The sequence below is a fragment of the Drosophila sulfurigaster genome, chromosome 3 (assembly GCF_023558435.1).
Source record: "Drosophila sulfurigaster albostrigata strain 15112-1811.04 chromosome 3, ASM2355843v2, whole genome shotgun sequence".
NCBI lineage: Eukaryota > Metazoa > Arthropoda > Insecta > Diptera > Drosophilidae > Drosophila > Drosophila sulfurigaster.
In genome coordinates this window covers 27,772,852-27,799,487 of record NC_084883.1, presented here as the reverse complement: position 1 = coordinate 27,799,487, position 26,636 = coordinate 27,772,852, and the positions used below count along the sequence as shown (strand labels likewise).

At 37.6% G+C, this 26,636-nt stretch overlaps 1 protein-coding gene across 3 annotated transcripts; it reads left to right on the top strand.

Moving 5' to 3' along the window:
- LOC133841001 (protein N-terminal asparagine amidohydrolase) lies at window positions 1-25,424 on the top strand. Of its 3 annotated transcripts, XM_062273240.1 has the most exons (7): window positions 1-170; window positions 23,361-23,749; window positions 23,816-23,998; window positions 24,059-24,267; window positions 24,323-24,487; window positions 24,570-24,683; window positions 25,132-25,424. In XM_062273240.1, the coding sequence occupies exons 2-7, from the start codon at window positions 23,497-23,499 to the stop codon at window positions 25,141-25,143; spliced, it is 936 nt and encodes a 311-aa protein (XP_062129224.1). In that variant the 5' UTR covers window positions 1-170; window positions 23,361-23,496; the 3' UTR covers window positions 25,144-25,424. The 3 variants fall into 3 exon arrangements, with proteins under 3 accessions (XP_062129224.1, XP_062129225.1, XP_062129223.1); XM_062273241.1 differs by lacking the exon at window positions 25,132-25,424 and having other exon boundaries at window positions 4-170; window positions 24,326-24,487; window positions 24,570-24,874; XM_062273239.1 differs by lacking the exons at window positions 1-170; window positions 25,132-25,424 and adding an exon at window positions 7,564-7,928 and having other exon boundaries at window positions 24,570-24,874.
- The last annotated feature ends 1,212 nt before the right edge of the window (window positions 25,425-26,636 follow it).

Below are 26,636 nucleotides of genomic sequence, written 5' to 3'. Positions count from 1 at the left end.
TGCTGTGCGGTCACACCGGACTGGACTATTTAACGTGATATTTATTGAAGCTAACAAATAAAAATTAGCCAAAACATAGTGATTATGAGCTTAAAATTGAAGTGTTAAACAGTGTTTAGATAATTGAAGGCGCGTATAAACGAATTTAAAAGTGATATGCAAAAACGCAGGTGAGTCAAGTGCACAAATTGCAAGAGTACCATAACAAACAATAACAAATGCGGCAGCAAATGGCGCTTTGTTATTCTGCTTTCTTATTGCCGAAGAAATAATAATATCCCCGAAAGGGAATGACCGATGGCATGTTAATGTCGAGAGGGTTGGTTAATTTAAAGTCCGTTGCGTGCAGCGAACATGCTCATTACCGAATTTATTGGACAAATAGGAAGAGCTGCTGCAATTCGTAATGCATTGTTAATTAACGCAAAAGGGCGCCCACAATGATTATTACTCTTATTAGGGGTCTAATCAGAAAGAGAGGAGAGGGCAAAAGCAACTCGCAGATGTGGGTTAAAACAAAACACAGGCATCTGCGATTTAATGAATCCATTTCGAGCCAAACGGTAAACACAACAAACTAAAGCTCTCAAAAGCAGGCAGAGTGAAGAGTCAGAGGAGGGGAAAGGGAGGGGAAGCGATCAGCCAATTTGGCGCAAAATCTTTGCAGCCTAAAGGCGCGTTGATCTTGGGAAAAGTAAATAGAGAAAATCCGCCCGAAAGCCAACTTAATGAATCTTCTTTTGTGTGGCTGCGGCGGCAACAACTCGAAACTTGCAACGTGCAACGTGCAACTTGCAACGCGCAGCTACAGCTGCTGCTAAACTAAATCGAACGATGGTCTGCAATCGCGCCAAATCGAAACCTAGCCAAGACACGCAGCCCAGCTTAGTTCAGCTCAGCTTAAGCTAACATTTTGTGTTTTTGGCTAGCCACAAAGCTCATTGCCAATAAATTGGCCAGGCCAACGATTTGCTGTTGTTGTTGCTGTTGATGTTGCTGTTGTGCTGTGCTGCCATTGTTGCCGTTGTGCTTATTATATGGCCATGGCAGTATCATCATGGTATCTGGGCCTTCATTAAACGTCTTGACCAGAGCCCAATGATAGCGGGTTCAGCGTTAGGTTCGAGTGCGTGAGATATGCATTATTTATCTAACGCTCGCAAATATTTCTTAACTGCAACTTCAACTTCAACTTCCTGGTATGCAACCGCTGAGATAGCGCATAGTTAAGCGTTGGCTCCTTGATAGAGAAATTGAGCCTTAACTATTTGGGACATTCTCAAAAGCTTAGCTGCTGGCTAACTGGCTAACTGGCTGGCTGCTCATGTTGCACGTGCCACAGCCATATTTGATGGCAACCTTTTGGCCCAGTGCCGAATGCGCCGAGGCGCTGATTGAACGATTCGCAAAAAGATCATCACCCGTGTGATGTAGGCCCCCAAAAGATGATGAGGTGCAAATTGCGGCTGCCATGAAATTGCAAATCAAGCAGCTCCCCCTTCAACTTGCAACTTGCAACTTGCAACTTCCATTTGCAACAGTCGTTCCAGTCGACTCCCGGCACTTGCATTTCATTCAAAATTGTTTACTCAACTCCAACTCCGAAGTCGAATTTTGTTGTGCCCTTCTGCACTCTTTGCCTCAACTCTTCATACCTTTAGTTTGCTGAAAATTGCAAATCGAATTTAACCGATTCTCCGCTTCAACTTCAACTTCAACTCCAGCTCAAGCTTCTCTGCTCTGACGTCTGACGCTTGATTTGTTTTTGCGGTTGCCACGAACCACACAACACAACAATTTCGAGCGCGCCCTTTAACAAGCGTTTAGACTGCGCTTGCGCCTCCATTTCCCTCTCCTCTCCCCCTTCTCCCCCTTCTCCCTCTCTCGCACTGTGGCACCTCGTGACCCGTTCCCAGTGGCCCGAAATTGATGTTGTTGTTACTGTGTAATGGGTAAATCGGTTAGAACCGAACCCCTTTTGCAGACCCGACACGCAAGCGCCCTGCATTTACATATTTTTGCCTGCATTTGAACTCTGAACTCTCTTGACGTTGAGACTCCAGCTCCAACTCCAACTCCAAAGTTGCAACTGCCAAGCAGCAGCAGCTGTGCCACAAAGCTACAAAAAAAAACGGAAACACTGCGACTTCGACTGTGACAAAACCCTACTTTGCCTCAATTAACACTTTTGAACTTGACAAGCCGCAAAGCGCACACACAATCAATACACACACACACACACACACACACACACTCGCACACATGCACACATTCAACACACACCCAACATTCAACACTCACCCTCTGTAGAACATAGAAACCAATCATCATATCGTCATCATCATTTATTATGCTTAGCAGACTGACCGGAAGAACTATTCGAATTGATGCAAGATTTATTTTTCCTGAAGTAAACGAAGTGTTTATTTTTAGCATTTTTTACAACAAAATTAAGTACAACTTATTTATGGAAAAGATTTTAAAGATTGTAGTTAATCTTATGCTTTGGAAAACCTTTTAAGAATTTATAGAGGGTTTATTGCGAATACTTCGATTATCTTCAACAAGAAATAGTAAACTATTATAATTGCAGTGGAGCAATTCTTTATTTATTCTATCATATATTTTACTTTTCTAATTATCACATTTTGGAATGGCAGCTAAGGAAAGCAAAGTTACATCATTAATAAGAAGTAAACCCTAATTTGGTTTACTATTTGTTCATTGATAATCAAATAATGACTTCAATTTCTTAATAAGTAATAATACCAAAAAAAAAAAATTGTTGAAGGCTCAGTGTCATTTATCTAAGAAACATTGACATTCATGGAATAGTTTGATGTAGAAATTTTTCATTTATTATCAACGCGAAATTATAATAAAAAAAAAGTGCAAATTCTCTTTAAAAGCATTTGAAACATTGACATATTTAGTAGTGAACCAACTTATTTTTATATAATAATTTGATGTAAAAATGTTCCAATTATTATAATCCCGAAACAATAATGAAACAAGTAAGAAAGTTACAGTCGAGTGTGCTCTACCCATTTTTAATACGGACAAAATATTGCGGTATTATTTTCAAAATATACCGAAAATACTAAAAAAAAATACTAAAAATATACCAAATGGTATGTTTGGTATATCGGCACACCATTCAAAATATACCATAGACGACACAATGTACCAGATTGTCACCCAAAGCAACTCAGACCCCTAGTAAGTAGGAGTTTTTGCCCAAACAAAAGTATTTCTTTAATAACTTCCACAATTTTTATCTGATCGCAACCAAATTTTCAGGAATCATAACTACTATAGTAGTTATTGTATATACCAAAATTCTAGCTTTATATTTACGCTTGTTATTCGATTTTTTTGATTTGCGGGGGCGGAAGTGGGCGTGGCAAAAATTTGAAACAAACTTGATCTGCGTGCAAACATAATAAATGCTGTCGAAAAAAAATTATAGCTCTATCTCTTATAGTCTCTGAGATCCAGTGTTTCATACGGACAGACGGACAGACGGACATGGCTATATCGTCTCGGCTGTTGACGCTGATCAAGAATATATATACTTTATTCTACCTTCTACCTGTTACATACATTTCCTGCCGGCACAAAGTTATAATACCCTTCTACCCTATGGGTAGCGGGTATAAAATGCGCAAATTTTCTTTAATAATTAACTTTTTATAGCAATAACAATAGATGTTTGTACATATGTTATAATGTATTTTAAACCACTCCGGAATCCGTCTTAAAAAATTCTCGTTTATGTTTGTAAGAAGTCAAATAAAATTTGCCATAAAAGTAAATTAAAATTCGAAATTGATAAGAACAAAAATGATGACAACAGCAGACATTAATCTATTTAAGAGTTTCTCGGAAGTAATTTGTAGTCTGATTAGCGCTTTCCTCAGCAAACAGATCGGAACACGCAGCTCTAAGTCATCCATAAACAGTTTTATTTTGCACCCACACAAATACACTTTATTTACGTACTCGTATAGCGATCAGATGAGCAATTTACAATAAGAATAAGAATAAGAACTTCCGGTCAGAGCATCGCTATTGCCTGCCTCATTGAATGAGTTAAATGTTGAATGAATGAATGAATGAAAAATCTTGTCATCTTGTGGCAGCTGCAACAACGACATCTTTGCTCTTTCCTCTCTTGCGCATATCACGCGCTCCACGCTGATTATCATTCGCGACCAATTAGCGCAATCAAGTGGATGCCACCAAAGCATATACTTACATACATGCAACACACTCCACTTCACTTGCCTCGTTCGTTCGTTCTCTCTTCTGCAACTCCTAGACATGGAAAATCTACGCAAAAGTTCACAGCTTGATAAGATTAATTGGTGTCGCCTCCCGCTGCAGCCCTCGACGATGCCTCTGCCATCTATCTATTTGTCTGTCTGTCTGTGTGATGCTGCAACTTCTGCTGCGGCTGCGGCTGCTGTTGCAGTCAATTTCAAATACATTTGCAATTTGTCAAATTTGGTAGCTTGAAGATAAATTAATTTCGGCATCGATTTGATCGCTTGTCTTTCGAGCCATTTTGCATGCAGCGTGCCAAGTTGCCTGTTGGCTCTCTTGGCTCTTGGCTGCTCGGAGCTGCCTCATTTGGTTGCATGCCTCGACTGGGCTTTGGCCATTGTAAATGTGCTTTAATGACCATTGGTCAGCAAATCTCATTTTTTGTCGTCGTCGCGCGCCAACGTTGAACATGCTCGACATGGACCGCCTGCTGACACACACACACACACACACATACACATACACACTAGCACACACACACTTACACATCTTGGTTGCCAAATGCTTAGCTTACTGGTAACTGGTACCTGCCCCAAACAAAAATAATGACCACTGTCCACATGCTGCACATTTGCACATATTTTCGCATTTTCCTATTTTACTTATAGTTTATCTCCCCCCTCTATCTCTCTCTAGCTCCTTTCTGCACTTTCAACACCGAAAAAACAGTTTGCACTTGGCTTTTCTCCAAGTTGGTCGCCACTTTGAATGAAAAATGACATTACAAATTGCCCACATTTGTCTAATTAAATCCCTGCTCCAATAACGAGTTGAATCTTCTTAGATTACAATATCACAGCGGTGCGTAATGACTTTGGTCAGTTTGGGGTTTCTTCTTTTTTTGGGTCTTCCGAGTTGTTTCCTTTCGCCAGATTGCGCCAGCTTGTTCAGTTGGCTAACGTTGATTGGTTTGTTGCGCTAATAAAGCTTTATATAAGCTCTGTGCTTGCAATTCATTGCGTATACTTAATTTTAGCATAGAGAAAAGCTGATTTTACTATTCATGATTGCGGGGGAAGAGAAACACGATTTTTGTCTGGCAAAAGTAAAGGGAACATTGCTTAGAGCAGATCTGATTGCAGCTTAAAACCCGTAAAGTGATTAATCAGTTCATCAATTTGTAATAAGCTGGCTTTCAGATCTAATTTTACTTTATAAACTTACTCTTTGCTTAGTTTTTTTTTTGTGATTTGTAGTCTCATTAGAGTATTCAATTTATTAAGTCAACTTAAGTATGCTTTGAAAACTGCAACCGTTTATTTTTTGGTTTCTAAAATGTTATAGTCACATAAATTCTGAATATAATAAAAAATAAAATAGATCATATTTATTTTTACATAAAGAATATAAACTTTTACAAACTATACTTAACATTCAAAAAAAAAAAAGGATAATATCTAATTTCATAGAATTAAAGTGCTCTATAGAATAAAATATAAAATTAAATTATGGGATTGAGATGAGATTGAAATTTAATAGTAATAGTATTAAATTATTGATTTTGAATTTTTTCTCTAAAAAGGTTTTTTTTAGTAAGATTATTTTATGTTTAACAGATTATTTCCTCAATGCTTAGTTCTACTAAAGTGTTTAACAATTCAAAAATGCTTAAAAGCCTTAAAGAAGAAATAAGAAATGTCTAATGTGTTTAAGCAAAAGTGAACATTGAACTTTAAGACTATAAAGAGAAAAATCATAAGATTTCATTTGTGATACAAAACTTAAACGAAACGAATGATTTGGAAAATGTCTAAATACATTTTTAATGATGAACAAATAAGAAGGAAAATGACAAAAAAAACACTAAATGCAGATGAACATCCAATAATTCTAATTCCTTCAAAACTCTTGACATGATTAGTCTTTATTGTCGATAAAGGGCTTAACTACACGGTTAACATTTTAGCGCTCCCCTCATTTATAAACCATAAACCATATAATATCGATTGAAAAGAATTAGTTGTGCGCCTCGTTAAATATGAAATAGGGGCTTGAGGCTTTTAAGTGGCCCTCAGTTGCATTTACTCGACTTAGCTGTGCGGTTGCCAGTACATAAACTGCTAGCTGTTGACCAATTAGATGCTGCTAGCCGGCAGCTGGCCAACTGCAACCCCAAAGCTGGACACAAAACTCGACCACAGAGTATATAAACGAATGACCAACAACAACAACAACAATAGCCATATAATGGCAACGACACTGCACCAGCATCTAATGAAATTAAGTTAAAATAAAATCAAATAAACTAAGTAGAATAACAAAACCCGAGCTGCTTGAGTTTCACTCAACTCAACTCAACTCGTTTGCTGCTATCAGCTGCGACTCGCTCAATTTGAGCGCAATTGGGTTCACTCAGCTGATAAGAGCACGTGTTGTTGCGCCGTCTCTTTCTCGCAGTCATTCACAAGGCATGATGCAAGCTACTTTAGGGATTTCACTCAAATTTATATAGGATTAAGAACTATAAACTGCATTCATGTTTTGCTGGTATAAAGGATTTAAATGAATATTTGACAAAGTAATAGAATTTATATTTAATAAATAGTTAATATTTATGTTGATCATAATTATACTAAGTTAAAATAGGGGCTTGAAATGATCTACATATATGATAAATTATAAGTATTTATTTTTATTTATGGTATTAAGTTATTCCCTTTTGAAGAAGACTTTGAGCACTCTACAGATCTTATTACCTTTGCTATTATATTGTCATTATTTAATATTAATAATAATACTGAAAAGTTACACTTAATTGATCGATCCGTACGTCATAAGCTACACTTAATTACTAAACTCTTACGTAGAGCACATTGCCTAATATCGATCATTCCCTTCGTACCGATTTAAGTTGCGTTCTATTTGCATTGTCAACTTTGAAGCCAACCGGCAGTGAGTGTGCGACAGCAACAGCTATACCTACCAGTCTCGACAGGCGAGCCAGAGAGGGACAGCGTAGATAGTGTGCGTGTGTCTGTGTGACTCAGCAGTAGAGAGCACAAGAGAGCAGCTCTCACTTGGAGTTGATGATGTCTCTCCTAATGTTGCCGGCGGCAGAGCAGAGCAAGCAAGCATGCGCTCTCTGTCTGACCAGTTGACTGGGGGCGCACGCGGCGCTGTCGCTGGCGCCGACTGAGACCGAGTTGATTCTACGAGTTGGAATTGAGCTTCAGTTTTAGTCGCTGTCGCTCAGCCTCTGTCGCAGTCGCAGTCGCAATCGCAGTTGGTTTGTCGTTCGCCACAGTGCTGAGTAGCCTCAGTCCGGTTTTGGAGCCCAACGTTAAGCGCGTCTCGCGGATTGTGCAGTCTACACTTTAGTTATTTGTTGTTGTTGCTGTTGCTGCCATTGTCGTTTGCCGTTGTCGCTGCCTGACAAATCCCATTTTCCCCATAAATATCAGTGCGTCTCTCTGTGCATGCAAAAAAATTAAAGAGCCGACGGCTTCCCAGTGAATTGTTGTGCGAATTCAAAAGAACCCAAAAAAAAAAAGAAACCAAAAAACAAACAAACAAAAAAACAGATGCAGCGATAAGTGATCCCGAAAATATTCCCGAAAAATCCCACAATAATAAAGAGGCGAACCCAGGCTGTAAGAGAGAACGTAAGTTAAGAACTGGAGATAACCGAAGAATTCTACCCAAAAATAAAAGATTCGAAACGCATATTGTGATCTGATTTCAGTTCGGTTTATGAACAGAGTACTTCTTATCACCACAAACATACACACACATTGAGAAATCATAAAATATATTTGAATAGAATTCGGAATCAGTCTTGGCTCTGCTGATAAGACAGGTTCCATACATACATATACATACATATAAAAAGCAAGGCTCGCTATGTGGGGAGATCGTGTTTCCAACTCTCCAATATAGTCGCATTTATTTATTATTAGATTACAATTCTGTTTGGGGGCTTTCCCAATGCCCAAGGGAAGCGCGCTTGCAACGCCAAAATTAATAATGCTGCATCGGAATCATGTAGAAGTGATTAAATTAATTAATGATATAGACACTGCGCAATAATGTCCACGCATACACACACACACGACTTTTTCTCTTTGGATCTCTGCGGGTCCAGAGACAAGTCTCCTCTTGGTATCTATCCATCTGTGGCTGTTGGACTTTTGAGTTTTCCTGTTCCTTCTGCATGCAGCGCGCCACATGATGCAGGTTGTGTTTTTGTGTTTTGTGGCCAGTCGGATCTGTCGGAGGCGCGCAGATCGTTGTCTTAACTTGTCGTACACGATGTCTTATACGTGTAGCAACAATTTATTTCTCTCCGCGATCCCGATCCACTCGAAATCAATGGACAATCGTCGGTCGATCAATCAAGCCTCTTTCGCTAGCCATCCCTATGATCAATATGCGCTAGCTAAAAATAATACCCGACGCGTTATCTTTAGCCACACGCTCTGTCGTTGGCTTTGGCATCTTCATCATTTATTAAAGATTAACTACAGACACTATGTGAAAAAAGTCTTGTGATCAAATTGAAATTTCAACTTTTTTTTCGTTTATTGATTGCTGTGAAATTTTTAGGATTGAACGCTATTAAGTTTTTAATGGGATTTGTGATATAGATTTAAATTGTTCGCCATAATTTAATAAATTTTTAATTATTATAAAGTTTCAATATGATTTGATTACAATCTTTATAATATATGCAAGTTAGCAACAACCAATTCTATTTGTTGCTAATGATTCTATTATAATACAATTTATTTTAAATTTTATTAATATTCTAGTTATAAATATTCGAAATGTTTTCACAATTCGATAGTTTCCTAAATATTGAACAACTGAAGCACCATCATTCAACTTGAACTTCTTTATGACTTTTGAGTTAGATGAACTTGAGCATCTCTAATTTGAACTTGCCTACTTAATATTGCCTTATAAAGTTTATTTAGTTTGCGAAATTTCCCGCTGTTGTTTTCCTAAGATGAGTCTATTTGTTTAATTCATTCACTAATTTCAGGCTCAATTGAGTTTTGAAGATTCTAACAAATATTTCGAGTATAGTGTTTCGGTAATATTTATTTTAATTTATTGCTATATAATAGACTCTTAATCAATGTGTGGTTTATCAGTTGTGATTTCGTTGGAAATAAGCTGAAATCTGAATATTATATATATGGAATTGATAAGACTTAGAATACATCGAATACATTTTATAGATGAGTCAGTCTATAAGCAGTATAGCAAAGATGTTATATACAGTTTGTATTTGGTGCTGAAACTCCATTAAAAATGGGCAACAGAAAGCAACTCATTTGGCTCGCACTTTGGTTGTTAAGATCATTTTATGACTGCGCGTAATTAGTTTTTACTTTAGTCTACATATTTCCGAGATGTTTTATGGTCCATCTGGGTCCAAGTAGGGTTTAGTTTTCTCGCCGTTTTATGTGCCGACGCTCTACAACACACGGCTAGATAAAGAGAAGGAGAGAAACAGACAGAGAGAGAGAGAGAGATGCTTTTAAGAAAAAATAAAGGGAGTATATAACTGTATTTCCTACTAATATCTGTGTCCAAAGTGCTAATTGAAGCATCTCCGAGCTCAGCTTGCAGAGCCGAGGTCAAAGCAGTCAAAGTTCTTTGCATTTTTCTACTCCAAGTGCTTTGTTTTCCGTTGCCAGAGACAGAGAATGAGAGGGAGGGGGAGGGGGAAAGAGGAAGCAATGTGTGTTGTTGGCTGTCCTGTTTGGCTCCGACGACTGACTGACGACAAGTGCTGCCTACACCTCTTTCAGGTAAACTGTCAAAGTGGAGATTGTTGTCGTTTGTGCCATGTTTACAGTCTTCGATGTCGAATTAATTAAACTAACTTGCAACCCCATTCAAGCTGACAGCCTAGACACACACACTCGCACACACCCAAACACACACACACACACTGCACCTCAATTTGTACTTTTCAAAAGCAAATTTGCGTCTCAGTTTAAATTGGTCAATGTAACCCGAGGCCATTGACTGTCCTCCAGCCTCAGGTTCAGCTTCAGCCTCAGGCTGAGTCTTGAATTATCCTTGGGTCAACACACAAGCTCCTTCACCTCCACTCGAGTTGAGACGTTGTCCAGCCTTTTGCTTGATTTTCATGTCAAGTCGAGACAAATCAATAAAAGTGTATGTAAATTTTGCACTTATTTATTAATTTAATTAAATAAATCCTTAAGCTGCTCTCGCTACGTACCATATTTTCTATTCAAAACTAACTCAACTGAAATTTCATTTCCTCGAGGTCAAATGTGAGCCATAAAGCGCTTCAGCTTAGCCACACACAAACACCCACACACACACACACACTCACATACAGGTGCACACATCCTTGGGACATGAGTTGAGTCCATTGATTGGAATATTCATTGAATAGTTTTTAAGCTGATTTATATGCCATTGTCTGCTGTCGACAATTTAATAAATATTTAATTTCAACGCTCCTCCTAAATCCACACATAAAAGATTCAATCAACTCTATAGAGGAGAGAGAGGGAGTTAGGGATGCGGCAGCTTGTTGATGATGATGTTGCTGCAGTCAGGTATTAATAATAATAATAATAATAATAACGAGTACTCGCTCATGACTTGCAGACAACGTTGTCGTAATTTGCAAAACGCACAATCGCTTCCTATAAATCAAGACGAGCGACGAAAGATGCTCACTCTGTGGGATTGAGTTTTGGAATTGAGCTTGAGCTTGAGCACAAAACCTGTTGTTGTTACCTATTCAGATCAAATGGAGCAGCAGCCATATTTCACCTGGCATCATAATGAAACGTATTCATAGTATTCATAAGCTCCAGCATTCGTTGCTCGCTGTTTGGCTTTTGTCAGTGCACCCAAATCTAAGTCATCCACACAATCCAAATCCACAAGCCGCAGACGTCAACTGCTATCAATCTCAGTTGAAACAGAGTTACGAGAGTGCGCTGCCTTCTATCCAACGCCTCTTGCAGCGCTTAGTCTTCGCCATCTCCCTCTGCTCTTCTCTCTCTTTTGCTCCATCATCATCGGCCTGCTCTCCCCCATATTAGATGGCCGTCCCGCTCAAAGGAAAGCGCCCGTCGCAATAGATCGCACATTGCAGATAGAGGCGTGCCTGCCACTCCACTCTACTCCACTCTATGGCCATAGCAGCCACAGCCACAGTTACAGCCACAACTCACAGAAGAGGGCTGCAAACAAAAGCCAACTCTCGATGGCTCCCATCGAACTTGGATTACTCTTTCCGTAGATTACCTTAAATCGAGTTTACTTGTCTTTATTTCATTTATAGATTTCTTTTATTCCTTCTTCCTTAATCTGTAAATTTGAAAGACTTATAAACTAAATTCATAGCTGAATTTATTTTATTTGTATATTGAAACGATTTTGATAACACGTATGAAATTTGTACAAAGATGTTTAATTTGTATTTTTCAATTTATTGAATTTTTTTTATTATTATTTTGAAACCTTTTTGCGCAGCTTCTCTGAAATTAAGAATTTTTTTTTCTTAACTTTTTTAATGTTGCCTCTAAGATATATCCTCTATACATTCTTAAGATCCTACCTAGAAAACCTAAATATTTTATCTAGTAAATAACTTTGTATTCTAAAGGTCTTGGGAATATTGTTTCTACTTAATATCTTTGTTATTTGGGTATTGCAACTTAACAAAAAAAAATAAATATACAAATAATAAAATGCATTTAATTTTAAGCATGATTTAGTTTGTGAACTCAAATTTATAATTCTACAATCTGGCCCTAACATATGATATTTATAGGAAATCAGCACATTGTCTTTAACTTTATTACAGAATAGTCTTAAGTCTATTTCTTTATAGCAGGCCTGATTAATCTATATTTTTAAGAAGTAAATCACATTTTTCTTATAGATGGTATGGTCTGAATTCCTTACTTATTTTCACTTTTGCTTATTCGAGTAATTCAAACTATATATAGTCGGTAGCTCTTGATGGAATATCTAGTCATATCGTGGAACTCTTTGCCATTCCTTCAAACTCTATCTTGATGCTCAAGTGGTGATGGCATTCCTTCGATTAGAGTATACAAAAGTGGAAAACCAAACAATGCGCAGCAATTTTCAGCCACAAAGGATGAAAACGCGCGTATGAGAAGCCACAACAGCGGAGCAATAGAGCTTAGATGGAGTTCCCAATTCATCCGCAGATTTCAGTTTTCAGTTTTCAGTTTTTGAAGCTTGGATTCGTGGAGCGCCTTTAGCAGTTGCTCAGTTGTTATAAATTATAGTGCCGCATGCTGGAATCGTATACGCGGTGTGTATGCTGAGGTGAGGTGAAGTGAGGTAGAGCGGGCTTCTCTATAGAGTGAAACTTGGGCGGCTATAAAAACAAACCTGCGCCCCCGCACGTAGCATCAAATGTAGCTCTAGCTGTTGTTGGTGTTGTTGTTGTTGCTGATGCTGCTGTGGCAGTGATGGTAAATATTTTACAGTGTACCGCTATAAAATTTGGTATTCCAAGACGCCACACACTGTTGTAGCTGTTGCTATTGCTGTTGCGGCTCTGGTTGCCATTACCACGTTGTAGGCATGTTGTAAATGCCAGCCGATCGCCTGCTCCATGTTGTTGTCTCTTATAACCCGCTCTCTCTCTCTCTCTTTTTCTGTATATATCCCTCTCTACTATATGTGTGTGTGTCTTGGCCATAAAAACAGAAATGAGCCCACGTTTAACATGGCGAATTTTCATTGCTGGCGGCGCATCACACAAATCCCAACTGAAAAACCAACAGCAAATTTCATGGCGAAATATATATGCGAAAAGTCTCATTACAAAAGTTCTCATTATTATTGTTAATTGCAATGAAATGCCAGCAGTTTGTCAGCTAATCACATTTGTAAACTAATAAACAACATTTCCTGCAATTTTCACAGCAATCGAATGTTTTTAAAGGGGGTTTTTGTACGACTTTTTAAAAACTAGGTATCAGTAGTAAATTTCTAAGAACTGCATTTAACGTAATTTTTGAAAAATCAGTTTCATATCGTTTCATATCGTCATAAGACAACACCTATATTATAAAGCTCTTCGATCGTCTGTTTAAAGAATTACGCACTGGGCACCTAAAAATTGTAGTTAGTCATGCTTAAACGGTAATAAACTTTTATTGTCAGAAATTTTCTTTACATCGATTGTCTACTTAGGGTTCTCATTATGATTGTTAATTGCAATGAAATGTCAGCAGTTTGTCAGCTAATCACATTTGTAAACTAATAAACAACATTTTCTGCAAGTTTCAGAGCAATTGAATGTTTTTTAAAAGGGTTTTTGTAGGAGATACTAGAGTACGACCCTTATACTGGGTTTCCGCAGTGAATTTCTAAGAATTGCATTTGTGTCAGTTCTTAAAAAAATCATATATCAGTTAATTCAGCTTACTAATTATTAACTGGAAGTCTTTATACCGTCATAAGCCCAACACTACAAACCTCTTCGATCAACTGCTTTAAGAATTATGCACAGGGCACATCAAAATCGTAGTTAGTCACACTTAAACGGTGATAAATTTTTAGTGACTGCAATTTCCTTTATAACGATTGTCTGCTTAAGGTTTTGAAATTAGATACTATAGGTTTTAAAGTACTGGAACTATAAAAATTGAATATCTTATCAGCTGATCGCACTCAGGGCGTGATAATCGAAGACTGTTGACAGTTTTACGAGCTTCTGAGAGTATAAAATACTAAAGAGTATAAATACTACATAGTATAAAATACTAAAAGTTCAAGCTGAGTGCTACTTTTGGTTGCGGCATTATTTGATGATCCCAACTGCAGCAGCAACCCACGCGAAGCTGAAGGAGCTAAGTAATGGGGTGAAGTAGGAGAGACGCAAGCAAGGGGAAGTAAGAGAGACGGCAAATAAACAAAGCGCCGCAGTTGTCAAGCTGGCAACAACAAGAACACGTAGAAAACGACTGCAACAAATGCGACTCTGTGCTATGCTAATTACTGGACATGACAGCAGCGAACGCTTTTGGAATCGGCAGCAGACAGAGACAGCAACAACAAGAAACAGCAAAGCGACCGTCGGACCATGTGAACAAAAGGCGCAAAACGTTTTTACGCACACTCCACACACATTCGTACACACACACACACACACACACACAAGTACAAAGTAGCAGTCGCATTTGCATTTGCATAAGCAGCCATAAACTTAGCAGAGGCTCGCTACAAGCAACAACAAAAGTAGCCGAAGCGACAACAACAAGTCGCGCGATCGCAGATTTACACTTACATACATACATACGTGTGTGTGTGTGTGTGTGTGTGTGCTTGTACTTAGCGCATTTTTACTGTGCGCAAACCTTTTCTTTTCTTGGTATTTGCATAAGTGTATGCATCAGTCTGTCTGACTATGTGTATGTGTGTGTGTGTAAGCTTGTGAAATTCACTCAGTAAAAGCACATTTCCTTTTTTAGCAGGAAGCTTGCGACATTCAATTCAACAAAACAAAAACAAATACTTCAAATACCATTTATAGACTGAAAGTGCTTGTTGTAATGTTATCTGCAAAACCAGGGAGATCTGTTGAAACAGGGGAATGTATAGACTACTATTGGAACAGCTGAGAGATTTACATATGTATGTACATAGGGGATTCCCAACTTTGTTATTCAATTTAGATTTCAAAGATAAGAACCCTTTAGAAAAAAAGAAGTTTCATACAAAATAATGTACAATATTATTTTGAATTAACGCTCTGCTCGATTTAAGAATTTAAAATAAAATATAAAAATATATACAAAATTCCATTTTTTTTTTAAGAAAATCTAAAATTATTATGATTTTTGCTATTATTTGTATCACATTGCATCATTGATATTTTAAAAACTTGGCTTCTTTCTTGACTTTTCCTAAAAATCTAGATTTCTAAATTTTCATTTACATTTTTAGAGCAAATAAGTTCTATGTAAATGAAAACTTCAAATTTTATTTTTCTTACTAGCTTTAAGAGTTATGTGAATAATTTGTGATATTGTCAGCATAATTTAAGTTCAGGATAGTTACTTAATTACTTTTTTTACGACTTTGATCATATTTGTAAATTTAAATTCTTTCTCCAGAATTTATCTACAGCACTTCTTGATATACTATTTATGGACAGTTTCAATAGAGATATCTTAATGGAAACTGTTCTAGTTAACTTGCGCTCGTTTCGCACAATTGTATCGGGTGATGACAGTATAATGAACACTTCATCTCTTTCAACCCAACCACGTATAACATCATCAATCATCGCGAGTGTTGTTCGTCGTGGTCTTCTGATTTGAATTGGACTCATCGAACCGCGGGTGAGCATTAGAATTGCACGATACTCAATTCTAATTACAGTTATTCAATAATACTACACTCGAATTTGATTCGAAACCAGTTTTAATTATAGAGCCAAGACAATTGCTAGGAGTTGCAATGGATCAATGGAGCAATGGAGTTGACAAAACATGAAAAACATGTCCATAAAATGTCAACTACAATTTCAATATCTTGTTATGGTTAAACAACAGCTCCAAAAAAAAAATGAAAAATTTGTTCGACTCGAACACGAAGACAAAACTTTCGTTTTTCGTCCTCGTTGTTTTTGCCTTGCGCTTTTGTTTGGATTAAGAAATGCCGCAAGAAGGTAGCCAAAAAAAATCGCCAAAGAAATGCGGCACAGACTCACGATATTTGCGTGCCATCGCGAAATTGAATGGAAGTCAATTGGCAGTCACGTTTAACTTCTTTCTTCTTCTCCTTGTTCGATTGCCACAAGGCAATCCTCCTCCTTCTGTGCTCGAAGCCAACCTCTAGCTATGTATCTTCCCTGCTCCTCATCCACTCTAGAGTTGGTCAAATTAAATTGTCAGTCGCTCGACTTGCGTCGTTCGATCTGTTCATAAGGAGTGTGGGAGGAGTTTCGTTTGTTTTTCTCAGTTCATTTTTTTTTTGGCTATTAAACAGCCAATGAAATCCATTTGGAAACGCTTCAAGATTTTCACATTTAACCGCGAACAACAAAATTTCCCAAAAGACAATTTTATGGCCATGAAATGTGTACAAAACAATGACAACGACAACTGCCGCCACAGGAACAGCAACAAGCACAACAACAACAACTGCAACAGCAACGACAACTACAACTGACAACGGCAGCAACTGTAACTGACAACAACAGCAACTGACAACAACAGCAACAACAACAACAACACATCGAAGCAGGAGGACAAAACCAAAATCACGAACCCGGAAACAGCCTTAACTTTAGTCTTTTCTCAACTCTATAACTCCTTCTCGCTCCCTCACTCAGACTCTTTTTTGTCTTGGCCTCTCTTTTCTTTTCTTTTCTTTTGCGGGCGGTTCAATTAGTAACTATTATCAACGATCGCAGCGATATTTCTTAAGACAAATATCCTACCCAAACAGTGTGTTTTATCTAGATTAAAATCTAGATTTCATATACTTTGCGTATAATCAACTTAGCAATCAAGTCATTATGTTAGAACATTTATAATCTAAGGATATTTACATTTCATTGATTTATTCCTTAATTTTTGTAATATAAACTAAGAATGTTAGCGATATAACTTTATTCAAAGCAATCAATCGGTGTACTCTTGAAATTACCTCTTTTACTGAATGTGGAATAAGCAATTTCGGATTGAAGAAGTTTTATATTAGAATCCAAAATAATTGTGGCACATGTTTTTGATCGGTAGATAAATAATTAATGTAGTGCAGACTTGAAATTTCTTAAGTCAGCATTTTAATTTAGGACATTTAATATCAATACGTTTAAATTGAAATCTGGTATAAATACGATAAGGATATAACATATTCCTGTTAACCTGAACTCAAGATGTAAGATATATTTTTGCACTTGAAAGATTCATTACTTGAACTAAAGAAGTACGAGGTTTTCTTAATGATATAACTATCTAAGGATTTAATATATTTCCTGCTAAATCAAATCTCTTGTTCTACCCTCGGGACCATTCTCTCCCTCTATCTCCGTCGCATCACATGTGCGAAATTTGTTGTTGTTGTTGTCTTCAATTTCTTCATTTTCGAGCAACAACCGCCCACCGACACCGCATGCCGAAATTTCCGCTGAAGATCGTCCGAAACGGGGAGTTGCTGGAGCAAGGGAATTGGAGGCAGGCAAGAGGCAAGGCAGCAGAAGTTGTAGAGAGAGAAGAACTGAGTTGAGAGAAGAACCGGTCACTGAAAATTTGTTCGCGCTTGTTGACAATTGTCGTGTAAGGGCCCATAAAGAATTTGAAATGTGCAGCGCGCATGTTACTGGACAATGGACGAAATGGGCAGCAGGTGAAGTGAAGACAGAGAAGGGGACAGAGACGACTTCGAGGCTGAGCAGTTAGTTAGGTGTACTACATGACGGCTCGATGGCTCAGTGGTTGTCTGTTGGCCAACGGCAGCCGTGCTGAATGTCGAGACTGGTGTAAATTACTTTAGCGCAAACAACGAGCGAAGAGTTGGAGTTGGAGTCGAAGTCGGGAGTTGGGCAGAAAACAGATGATCCATTCAGGCGCAGGCTTCAAGTGCGGCCAGTTGTCAGTTGCAAAGTTGATAGTTGCCAGCAGTCAGTTGGCAGTTGCAAGTTGCCAGTTGCTAGTTGCCAGCAGTCAGTTGCAAGCAGTCAGTTGCAAGCAGTCAAAGCGGCAATCAATCATTTGGCCAAGTGGTGGCAGCAAGAATGCCGAATGCCGGTCGCTTAAGCTCAAGCCAAATGGGAACCTGTTCCGATTGGTGTGCACAGTGCCATAGTTTATTGTCGTTGTCGTTGCCGCTGTCGTTGGTTGTGGTTGTTGTTGTTGTTGCTGTGGTTGCTGGTGCTGCTGCAACTTAGCTATCAGTGTTAAATCTACAAGATCATTTTCTCAGCGCACTCAGTGCGCTACAACCCATAATTTGTGATTGTTATAAACTCGCAGCGGGCCAATCGACAGACCGGACAACCTCTCCGTCTCCCCGGTTGAGTTGAGTTGAGTTGAGTGGAGCTGAGTGGAGCAAAGCTGATCGACCCACCGCTTTACTCAAACCCGTCAATCAGACCCAGACCCTGCAGCCTCATCGTAATAGACTCGTCGTCGCACGCGTAATGAATTGAAACGTTTCTGATGCTTATGACCAGGCCAAGTTGCTGTTGTTGTTGTTGTTGTTGTTGTTGCTTCGACTGCAACAACTGGCATTCAATCATTTGGCATTGCAGTTCACTTGAATTCGGGCTTTTGATCGCACAACCATGCGCTATCTTGCCTCATGATTCTTCCCAGAACTTCAAGTGGGCCATTGTCTATTTGCTGTTGCCAGTTGGCAGTTGTTGTTGCTGTTGCTGTTGCTCTCACTTGATTTATTTACCTTGCACTGCGACTGAAGGCAGCGTTGACAGCCAAACTGGCCACGTTCCACAAGCCACAGGCTGTGATTAGAATGCAACGGAAGGAAAACTTGTGATTGAAGCGAGGAACCAAGGCAAAAAGTCATTGTAGAGTTTCATCCGGATGGGATGCAGTGATTTTTAGTGCTTTGTCGGTAGTTTTCTGGATCTTACTGAAAAGCTTTATCTATTTTTAATAGCTGACATAAACTAGCATTAACTGATCAAGTTTCAATGATTGTTGTACATACTTCAGCTATTAGTTTCTATGTTTCCTAAAAGTAATTTATAAATTCTATATGGCATACATTTATTTATTGACCTTACTCTTCAGTAGTTTTATAAAACCTATGCATAGCTAAATACTATATATTATTTGACCTGTCTAAATGAAGTGCAAATTAACTTAAAACCAAAAAAAAAAGAAGAAGAAGTCTACAATTTCATTGACATTTCGTTCTTGCTCTTTGTTTATAAATTTGCTCGCAATTGTGCATTAACCACTAACTAAATAAATAAAAAAAATAAATACTAGATATTTTAGTTATTCATGAGAATGAAAATTGCGCAATAAGTGGTTTTAATATCAAAATATAACCACAATTACGAAGGGAAACCAAATGCAATTTCTTTTGTTTCTAATTCGGGATTTCGGTTTCCTTTCGTAATGCGAATAAATATGCATTTTATATCAGTTTGTGGAAAATTACAGCTAAGAGTTGCATAACAAATAGTAAAAAATATAAAAACCACAAAAGTGCAACAATCAACAAGATAATTCTAAGAATGTGAGAAATATAGCATACCAAACTTAATAAATTTTCATTTCCTAACATTAGTTGACGTGGTTAGCTTCTTGTGAAAAGTACTATTCTTTCCATTGTGCAAAAAGGCTAGTAAATTTATTGAATACATACAGAACAATAATGAAATATTTCGTAAGTCCAAAATCTAAATAAAATTAAAGCTAAGGCTGTGTGTCAATTGAACTTGTTTGCATAATTGAATACCAAATACTTAACAGAAATACCAAAATGTTGTTTGGTATTTTAATAAATTAACTATTTCAATACTGACGAAAATTGCATTTAAAATTTACAACAAAAGAATACATTCAGATCAGAATATTAAATCAAAGAATTCCTATTAAAATTGAAAGCTTAAGGTAGGAAAAAGATGGATTCACTTTTTTTTGGTCAGTTAATTATCTAACTACTTATACTAAGAACATTCTACAAAACGTTAAGAGGAGTGTAACACTGTCTCAATATTATTTATTTACAAGAGTTAATCCTTGAAGATGTTTCTTTAATAAAATATAATTTTGATGTTCACCTAAGTCTAAATTCAATGCGGTTCAATTGAACAGTAAATCTCATCCTTAACCTTATTTCGTATATATTTCGTTAACAATCCCGTGACTAGATGAACTGTTGTTGTTGTATTTGGCAATCCCGTGATTGGGGGAGTCACCATTTGGTACATCTCTCATCAGTGCGACGTTTTGTTGCAACGTTTTTGCTTTTGTTTTGTTTTTTGCTGTTTTATTTTTGCTGTCCATATCAAATGAATTGAATCTTGGATGTGGAAAGCTGCAGCACGAACTGACTGCCAGACCGCCCGCTCAGCAAACAGCCAGCCAGCCAGCCAGCCAGCCTGTCTCTCAGCTTCACTCAGTTTGATTGCTTATCAGCTCGAAAACTGTTCCCCGCAACTAGACCCAGTTAGGAGGGCGAGAGAGATTGGGTGGCAAAAGGGGCTGTCTTAGCACTAGACACTAGAGTAGGAGTACGAATATCTATCTATAACATATTATGTCGATGGGGGGAGAGAGAGAGGGAGAGAGAGAGAGTAGAATTCTACAGCGGCGGGTTCTTGGTCGATCTTTTTGGGTTTGGGGTTTGGGGTTTTGTTGCGCCTATCGCGAACTGTCATCATTTTCAAATTATTTCTCGTTGAATATCTAATCAAGATTCATGCATGATCGCGGCTAAATTGCTTCCAGCCAAGACACATAACCCACCAACAACAGCGACAGCAACAGGCAACAGGCAAAGCCAAAGCAAACGGCAACAGCAGCAGGGCATAACAATTGCAACAACAATGCATAATGCAACAAGCTTTGGGTTGCAAGAGGAACGTGCAACAGCACAGCACAGCACACCGGCAACATGCCCCCAAAAAGTCAGACGTTGCCTCACTTGGATTTTCTTTTTCTCTTCGTCGTTCTTTTTTTTTGTTGTATTTCAGATATTTGTGCGCATTGTTTTCTTTTAAGCCAAGTTAATAGTGTTGTTATTGTAGGCCAATAGTCTTCTCTCCCTCCTGCCCCTCCGCCAACCCTTTTGCACAGGAGTTGCAAACAGGAATTAGCCCGAACAATTGTTGCGAATATTCACGAATGCCACTCGCAATGAATCAGTCGCATTCACTTTATGAACTGATCGTTGTTCTCGTTGTTGCTGTTGTTGTTGTTGTCGCTGTTGATGCTCATTGCACACACTTGAATTGGTGTATGTGTGTGTGTGTGTGTGTTTTGAGTGTGCCCGTCTGTACTTGAACTTTAACTCATCTTTATTTTGCTTAATTGAAACTAGACAGTGGCTGTAGGTAAATATGTAATTCAATTACACACACACACTGCGCGCCTCAGTTTACGACTTAAGTCAATTGCCAGCTAGTTGACTTGGCTCTAGCACAGGGTGTTTCGTTTACACATTTCCACATTCCAAATGCACATCTTAAACATAACTTTACTCTGAATAAAGTCGTTAAGTTTACGTTGAAAACTTAACACTTTAACTATCTAATATTTAACAAACATTGCACAAATTACTCAAAGAATAGTTACCAAAAGTTATGGTATGAAAAGGAATTCAGTTACCAACAAAAATTCCCATAAAAATCAGTACCAAAGTGAAGAAGAATTTAACTTACCCATACCGACAACTATTAAACGTCGACTGAAGTGCACAATTCAAAATTAAAAAATATATAACTTAACATATAAAAAGAAATTTTTGAATTTCTTGAAAGATGCAAAATTTAGCTTATATAGTAAAATGCATTCTACCATATAAAAATAATCTTATATTTTTTATAAAAACAACTGTGTTAAAAATTGTTCACCTATTATTTATTTTTAGCGTTCACCGTAAAGAATCGATAAAGCTTAAATTAGTATTGAATACAGAAATATTTACAATAAACTGTTTTAAAGATACAAAACAAAAAGCAAATATTTATTTGCAACGTATACTTAATCAGTTATAATCAGTCAATAAATATACGAAATTCAGTAAAAAAAATAAATAAAATATAAAATTGTAATAATGTAGAAAAAAAAAACAAAAAAAAATGTAAGGTTTTTACTTTCGGTTCTTATGATATGTGTAGGAGGTTTGGTCTGAATGAGATATCCATAAGATGTGGTATAGTATTATATTTTATTTCATGTACTGGTTCAATTGCATAAAAAATCTAAAATCTAAAAAAAGATTATTACATTCAATTTATAGAATCAATGTGAGATTCAATATAAATATTTAATTTATTTTTTATTCTCAAATTCAATTTAAAGATCAAATCTTAAAAAAAGGGAATTTTTTAAAGTAAAATTATCTAAAGATAATTTTAAAAATCCATTCTTATCTACTAAGGTAGTGGACAAGAAATTAATTTGGCATCCCCTTAGCAGCTTTGTACAACATTTACTATATTGTAATTTTATAATATAATATATAATATAATACAAAATATAAAATTTTGCAGCTCTAACACACTTTTAGCCATATTTATAATATTGAAATTTTAGTAGTTTTGAAAAAACTCGCTTGAAACTAGTTTATTTTATTTAGCAGTGACATTTGAATTTATGTCGAGTTGCTAAATTAAATTTGTAAAGTAAACAACTGAAATTCAATAGAGAAGCGCTCAAAGATACTTCTAATAATGGATAACTTTATGAAATTATCTCCATCGGTTCGCTCGTTAATTGCATGTGCTGCAATATGTGGCACTGGAGTGGTTGTTGTTGTTGTCTTCCTTACTGTCACTTAATTGTTATTAACTTTCGTGTGACATTTGTGACTTTTGGTGTGGCATCAATTGACGCCATCGTTTCCACCAATGGACGCAGCTAATTGATGACCCCCGAATGGCCTTAAAATTGTTTTTATTAGATTTACACATTCACACACGAGCCAAAAGCGATCCCCCCATTTGAGGCAGACGCCTCTGTCTCAGTGTCTGAGAAACGGAACCAATTTCGATCATAAACTATATGAATACAAGAGAGAATATGTGGTATAGCTGTATATATTTATGATTGCCATACACTGTGAGCACAATATAGTTTCGCCTCCAGCTGTAAAGGTATGACATTTTTATTTAGCATTTTGCGAAAAGGGTTTGCAAATTTACGATCCCAAGAGGAGAGAGAAGTTTGCTGTAGAGAAGATGGCCATGTGGTAACGCCTTCGCTGCTTCGCTTGGCAAATTATTATCGGGCATGCAAATCTTTGGTTGCATCGTAAATTGAATTTTATGCTTCTGGTTTGCCGAGAACAAGTCAAATAACCATCTTTCTCTCTCTCTCTCTCTTTCTTTCCTTTTCTTTCAGCTGGCTGCTGCTCCCGCTCCTGCTGCCGTTGTTGTTGCTACTCGTCTTAAGGGGCGACGTAATTGAAATTGAAGCTCCGGCTGGGAATACATAAGACCGCAAAAGAAGGTGTTAACATTATATCCAAATATTCAGTATGGTGCTTGTGCTGAATGGTGTGCTGCAGGACGATTGCCCGCTGGACACAAGCACTTTGTTTCTGCAGCATCCCGTCTATAGAGATTATGCCCAGCAGCTGCACTCCATACAGGCCAAGTCGATAGGTCCTGTCGGTCTGCTCTATGTGGGCCAACGGGAGCTGGCCGCTGCGGCACCGCACGACAAGAACATTAACATCATTGGCGCCGACGATGCCACCACCTGTATTATCGTTGTTGTCCGCCACTCGGGTGAGTAGTAAATTAAGTTCCTTTTGCTAGTTAAAAGTCTCAACTATTTTCCTCACTCAACTACAGGTTCGGGTGCTGTTGCTTTGGCGCATTTCGATGGCAGCGGCGTTGATGAGGCCGTCTGCACAATGGTGTCGCGTGTCCAGGAGCTGGCGCTTGGTTATCCGGAGGGACGCATTGAATTGCAGCTGATTGGTGGCTATCGGGACTCCCAGGGCTATGGCGAGGATGTCTTCTATAGCATTATGCGTGAGTCCAACAGCATTCATAATTAACGAATTTATATAAACTAAATTTCACATGCTTTAGAATCATTCCACAAGCATCACCTCGAAATCGACTTGACGCAGGCGTGTGTGGGTGAATTGAACACAATGCTGCGCGGCGAGATCAACTGCCCGATCATCTATGGTGTGGGCGTTAACATCAAGACTGGCGAGATCTTTCCAGCCACATTCCCCGATCGAGGACCCGATCAACAGCTGCGCAATGCTCGCATCTTTATGGGAGCTCAAACCGTAAGGCAGCTCCCAGACACGTCTCTTAACTTAGGCTAACATATTCTGTTTTCAGCAGGTGTTGGATGTGTACGACTCCGCCAATGGCATGCTGAGAATTGGACCCTTTAACTATGATCCATTGCGTGGCGCCGACTTGTGGCTGTCGCAGACAGATGAGTTTCTGCTGCAGCATTTGTCATCCAGTCCCGACGTGGAGCCGCCGCACTTTGCGCCACAGGTAACATTGCGAAAGACCCGCTCTCTTGTGATCTTGCGTTCTACAATAATTTGCCGTCGGCGTTTTTACGTTATTCTTGCAGACGCGTGCCACCATCAGATTCATACAGGAGAACCAGTTTCCCGCTGTCACCGTCTTCAGGGATAATCGACCCCGATACTATAGACGCGACGATGCCACGGGCTGCTGGGGTTTGGTTAGATATTAAAGCTTAATTTTTAGTAATTAGTTGTTAAAAACACAAATAGTGAAAACGTTTTTGGAGAACTGTCAATACATATATTATACATATTACCTATCATATAACATACATACACATACACATACAGCATATATATATCTATATTAATTGTAATACAAATCTGGCAAATCAGATGTAAATTGGTGCATGTGTTAATCGCTGTTTTTTCGTATCGAGCGTTCCCCTTACCCCCCAGTTCCACTAGTTGCATATTTTTTGTACCTCGTTGCTTCTGCTTACACATTTTTTACTATTCGATTTAATTGTTGAGTTAATTGTTTTTGGCTGTAATTGAATTTGATTGCAATACTTTAATTAGCACTCGATTAACGAGTCACCCTGCTGCCGATCGATCGAGCAATTGTATCTCAAATATCTTATTCTCTCTAATTACACAATTTAGATTCTAGAATGAGTTCGGATATGTAGAGAACAACTTTGGAATGCGCCTTATTAATGGATCTGAAAGTAACCCGATAAACAAAAAATATATATATATATTTAGATTATTATGTATACATACTATATGTAAATAATATATGTGTGTGTAATACTTATTAAACACAGAATTTTAACGAGATTCTTAGCAAAATATATATACACATGTGTACACGAACATTTAAATGCAATCATTTTAGTTGTAAATGTAAACTGTAATCAAACTTAAACAAATTAAAATGGCTTGGCTATCCACTGAAAATCCTGTTTTTAATTCATGACAATTATGGAGTCAATAAAAAATCATGAAATTCGTTTAAATTTGAATTCATCGCGGGTTTTAGGCCGCTGTTAACGTGCGTTCTGCTCGCTGTCAACTTAACAGACCTGTTGCAATATGTCAGACGGTCAACAACAGCCGCCGGAGTCTGATCAGAAAATATACTAATGTACCATTGAAAGCAGTGCTGCCAACTTTACCAGGAAAAAAGCTGTTTTTAACGGGAATAATGGAGAAAAAAATTAAAAAATCCAATAAAAAGCTAAAAACAAATGTATTAAAAAAGCGAAAAAATTTGTTTAAAAGATTTCCATCATATTATTTCCATCATATTATATATATACATATTATTGCCTTTCAAGTGCAGATATTTTACAGGCACTTCACATCGTATCAATGAGCTCGCAGATTACTTCGTTTAGCTGAAATATTGGTCTTCCAATAGTTGCAATATACCCTCTGCAGGTCTGCGTCATCCCTGCGAATCCATGCCTTGAACTCATCGCTTTTAAGTCAGACATCGGGGCATTTGTTTATATTCTTTCGGAATTTTACAACTTGCTGAGAATTTACGCGCACTTTTTATATAGAGATCGAAGCACTAAGCGAGTGATGACATTATCGAGAAAAATAATTGATACGCCACCATATTTTCTGTTTTGTTTGTAAGTGAAGTCTGGAATTCCCGCTTTTCACAATTCCCGCAATTCTCAAATTTTTTCCCCAGATAGCTTTAAAAAAAAAGCCAGTTTTTCCGGGCAAAAATCGAAATTGGCAGCACTGATCGGCATGCTCCAATGCTAATTGCAAAAAGAATTTTTCACTTTCGTTTTCTTATCTCTATTTTTCATCTGCATTTGAGAAAGGTAACTGGACTTGCGTGTGGTTGTTGTTGGGTCATAAAATTTCATGAACATTTTGTTGTTGCTTTGGCAACGCGCATCCACATGAAAAAATTGTATTATGTTTTTAGTTATTGCATTGTCGTCGCGTCATTTGATAAGTAACTCGAACAACTTTTGATATTGATAAAGTAATAAACTATGTACAAAGTTAAAAATATCATCCATATTCATGTGCATAAATTTTATATTTTCATAGTTTTTTCATAATTGTCTTTATTATAAAAATGTTTGTCCTTAATTTTTTCAGTGTATCCATTGAAATAAAAAAAAAAAGTTCTCTACTAG

Coding starts and splice junctions, on each gene's coding strand:
- LOC133841001 (XM_062273240.1), top strand. CDS start 23,497: ATGGTGCTTGTGCTGAATGGTGTGCTGCAGGACGATTGCCCGCTGGAC. Junction 24,268..24,322: donor TCTTTATGGGAGCTCAAACC/GTAAGGCAGCTC, acceptor TTCTGTTTTCAG/CAGGTGTTGGATGTGTACGA. Junction 24,488..24,569: donor CGCCGCACTTTGCGCCACAG/GTAACATTGCGA, acceptor TTATTCTTGCAG/ACGCGTGCCACCATCAGATT.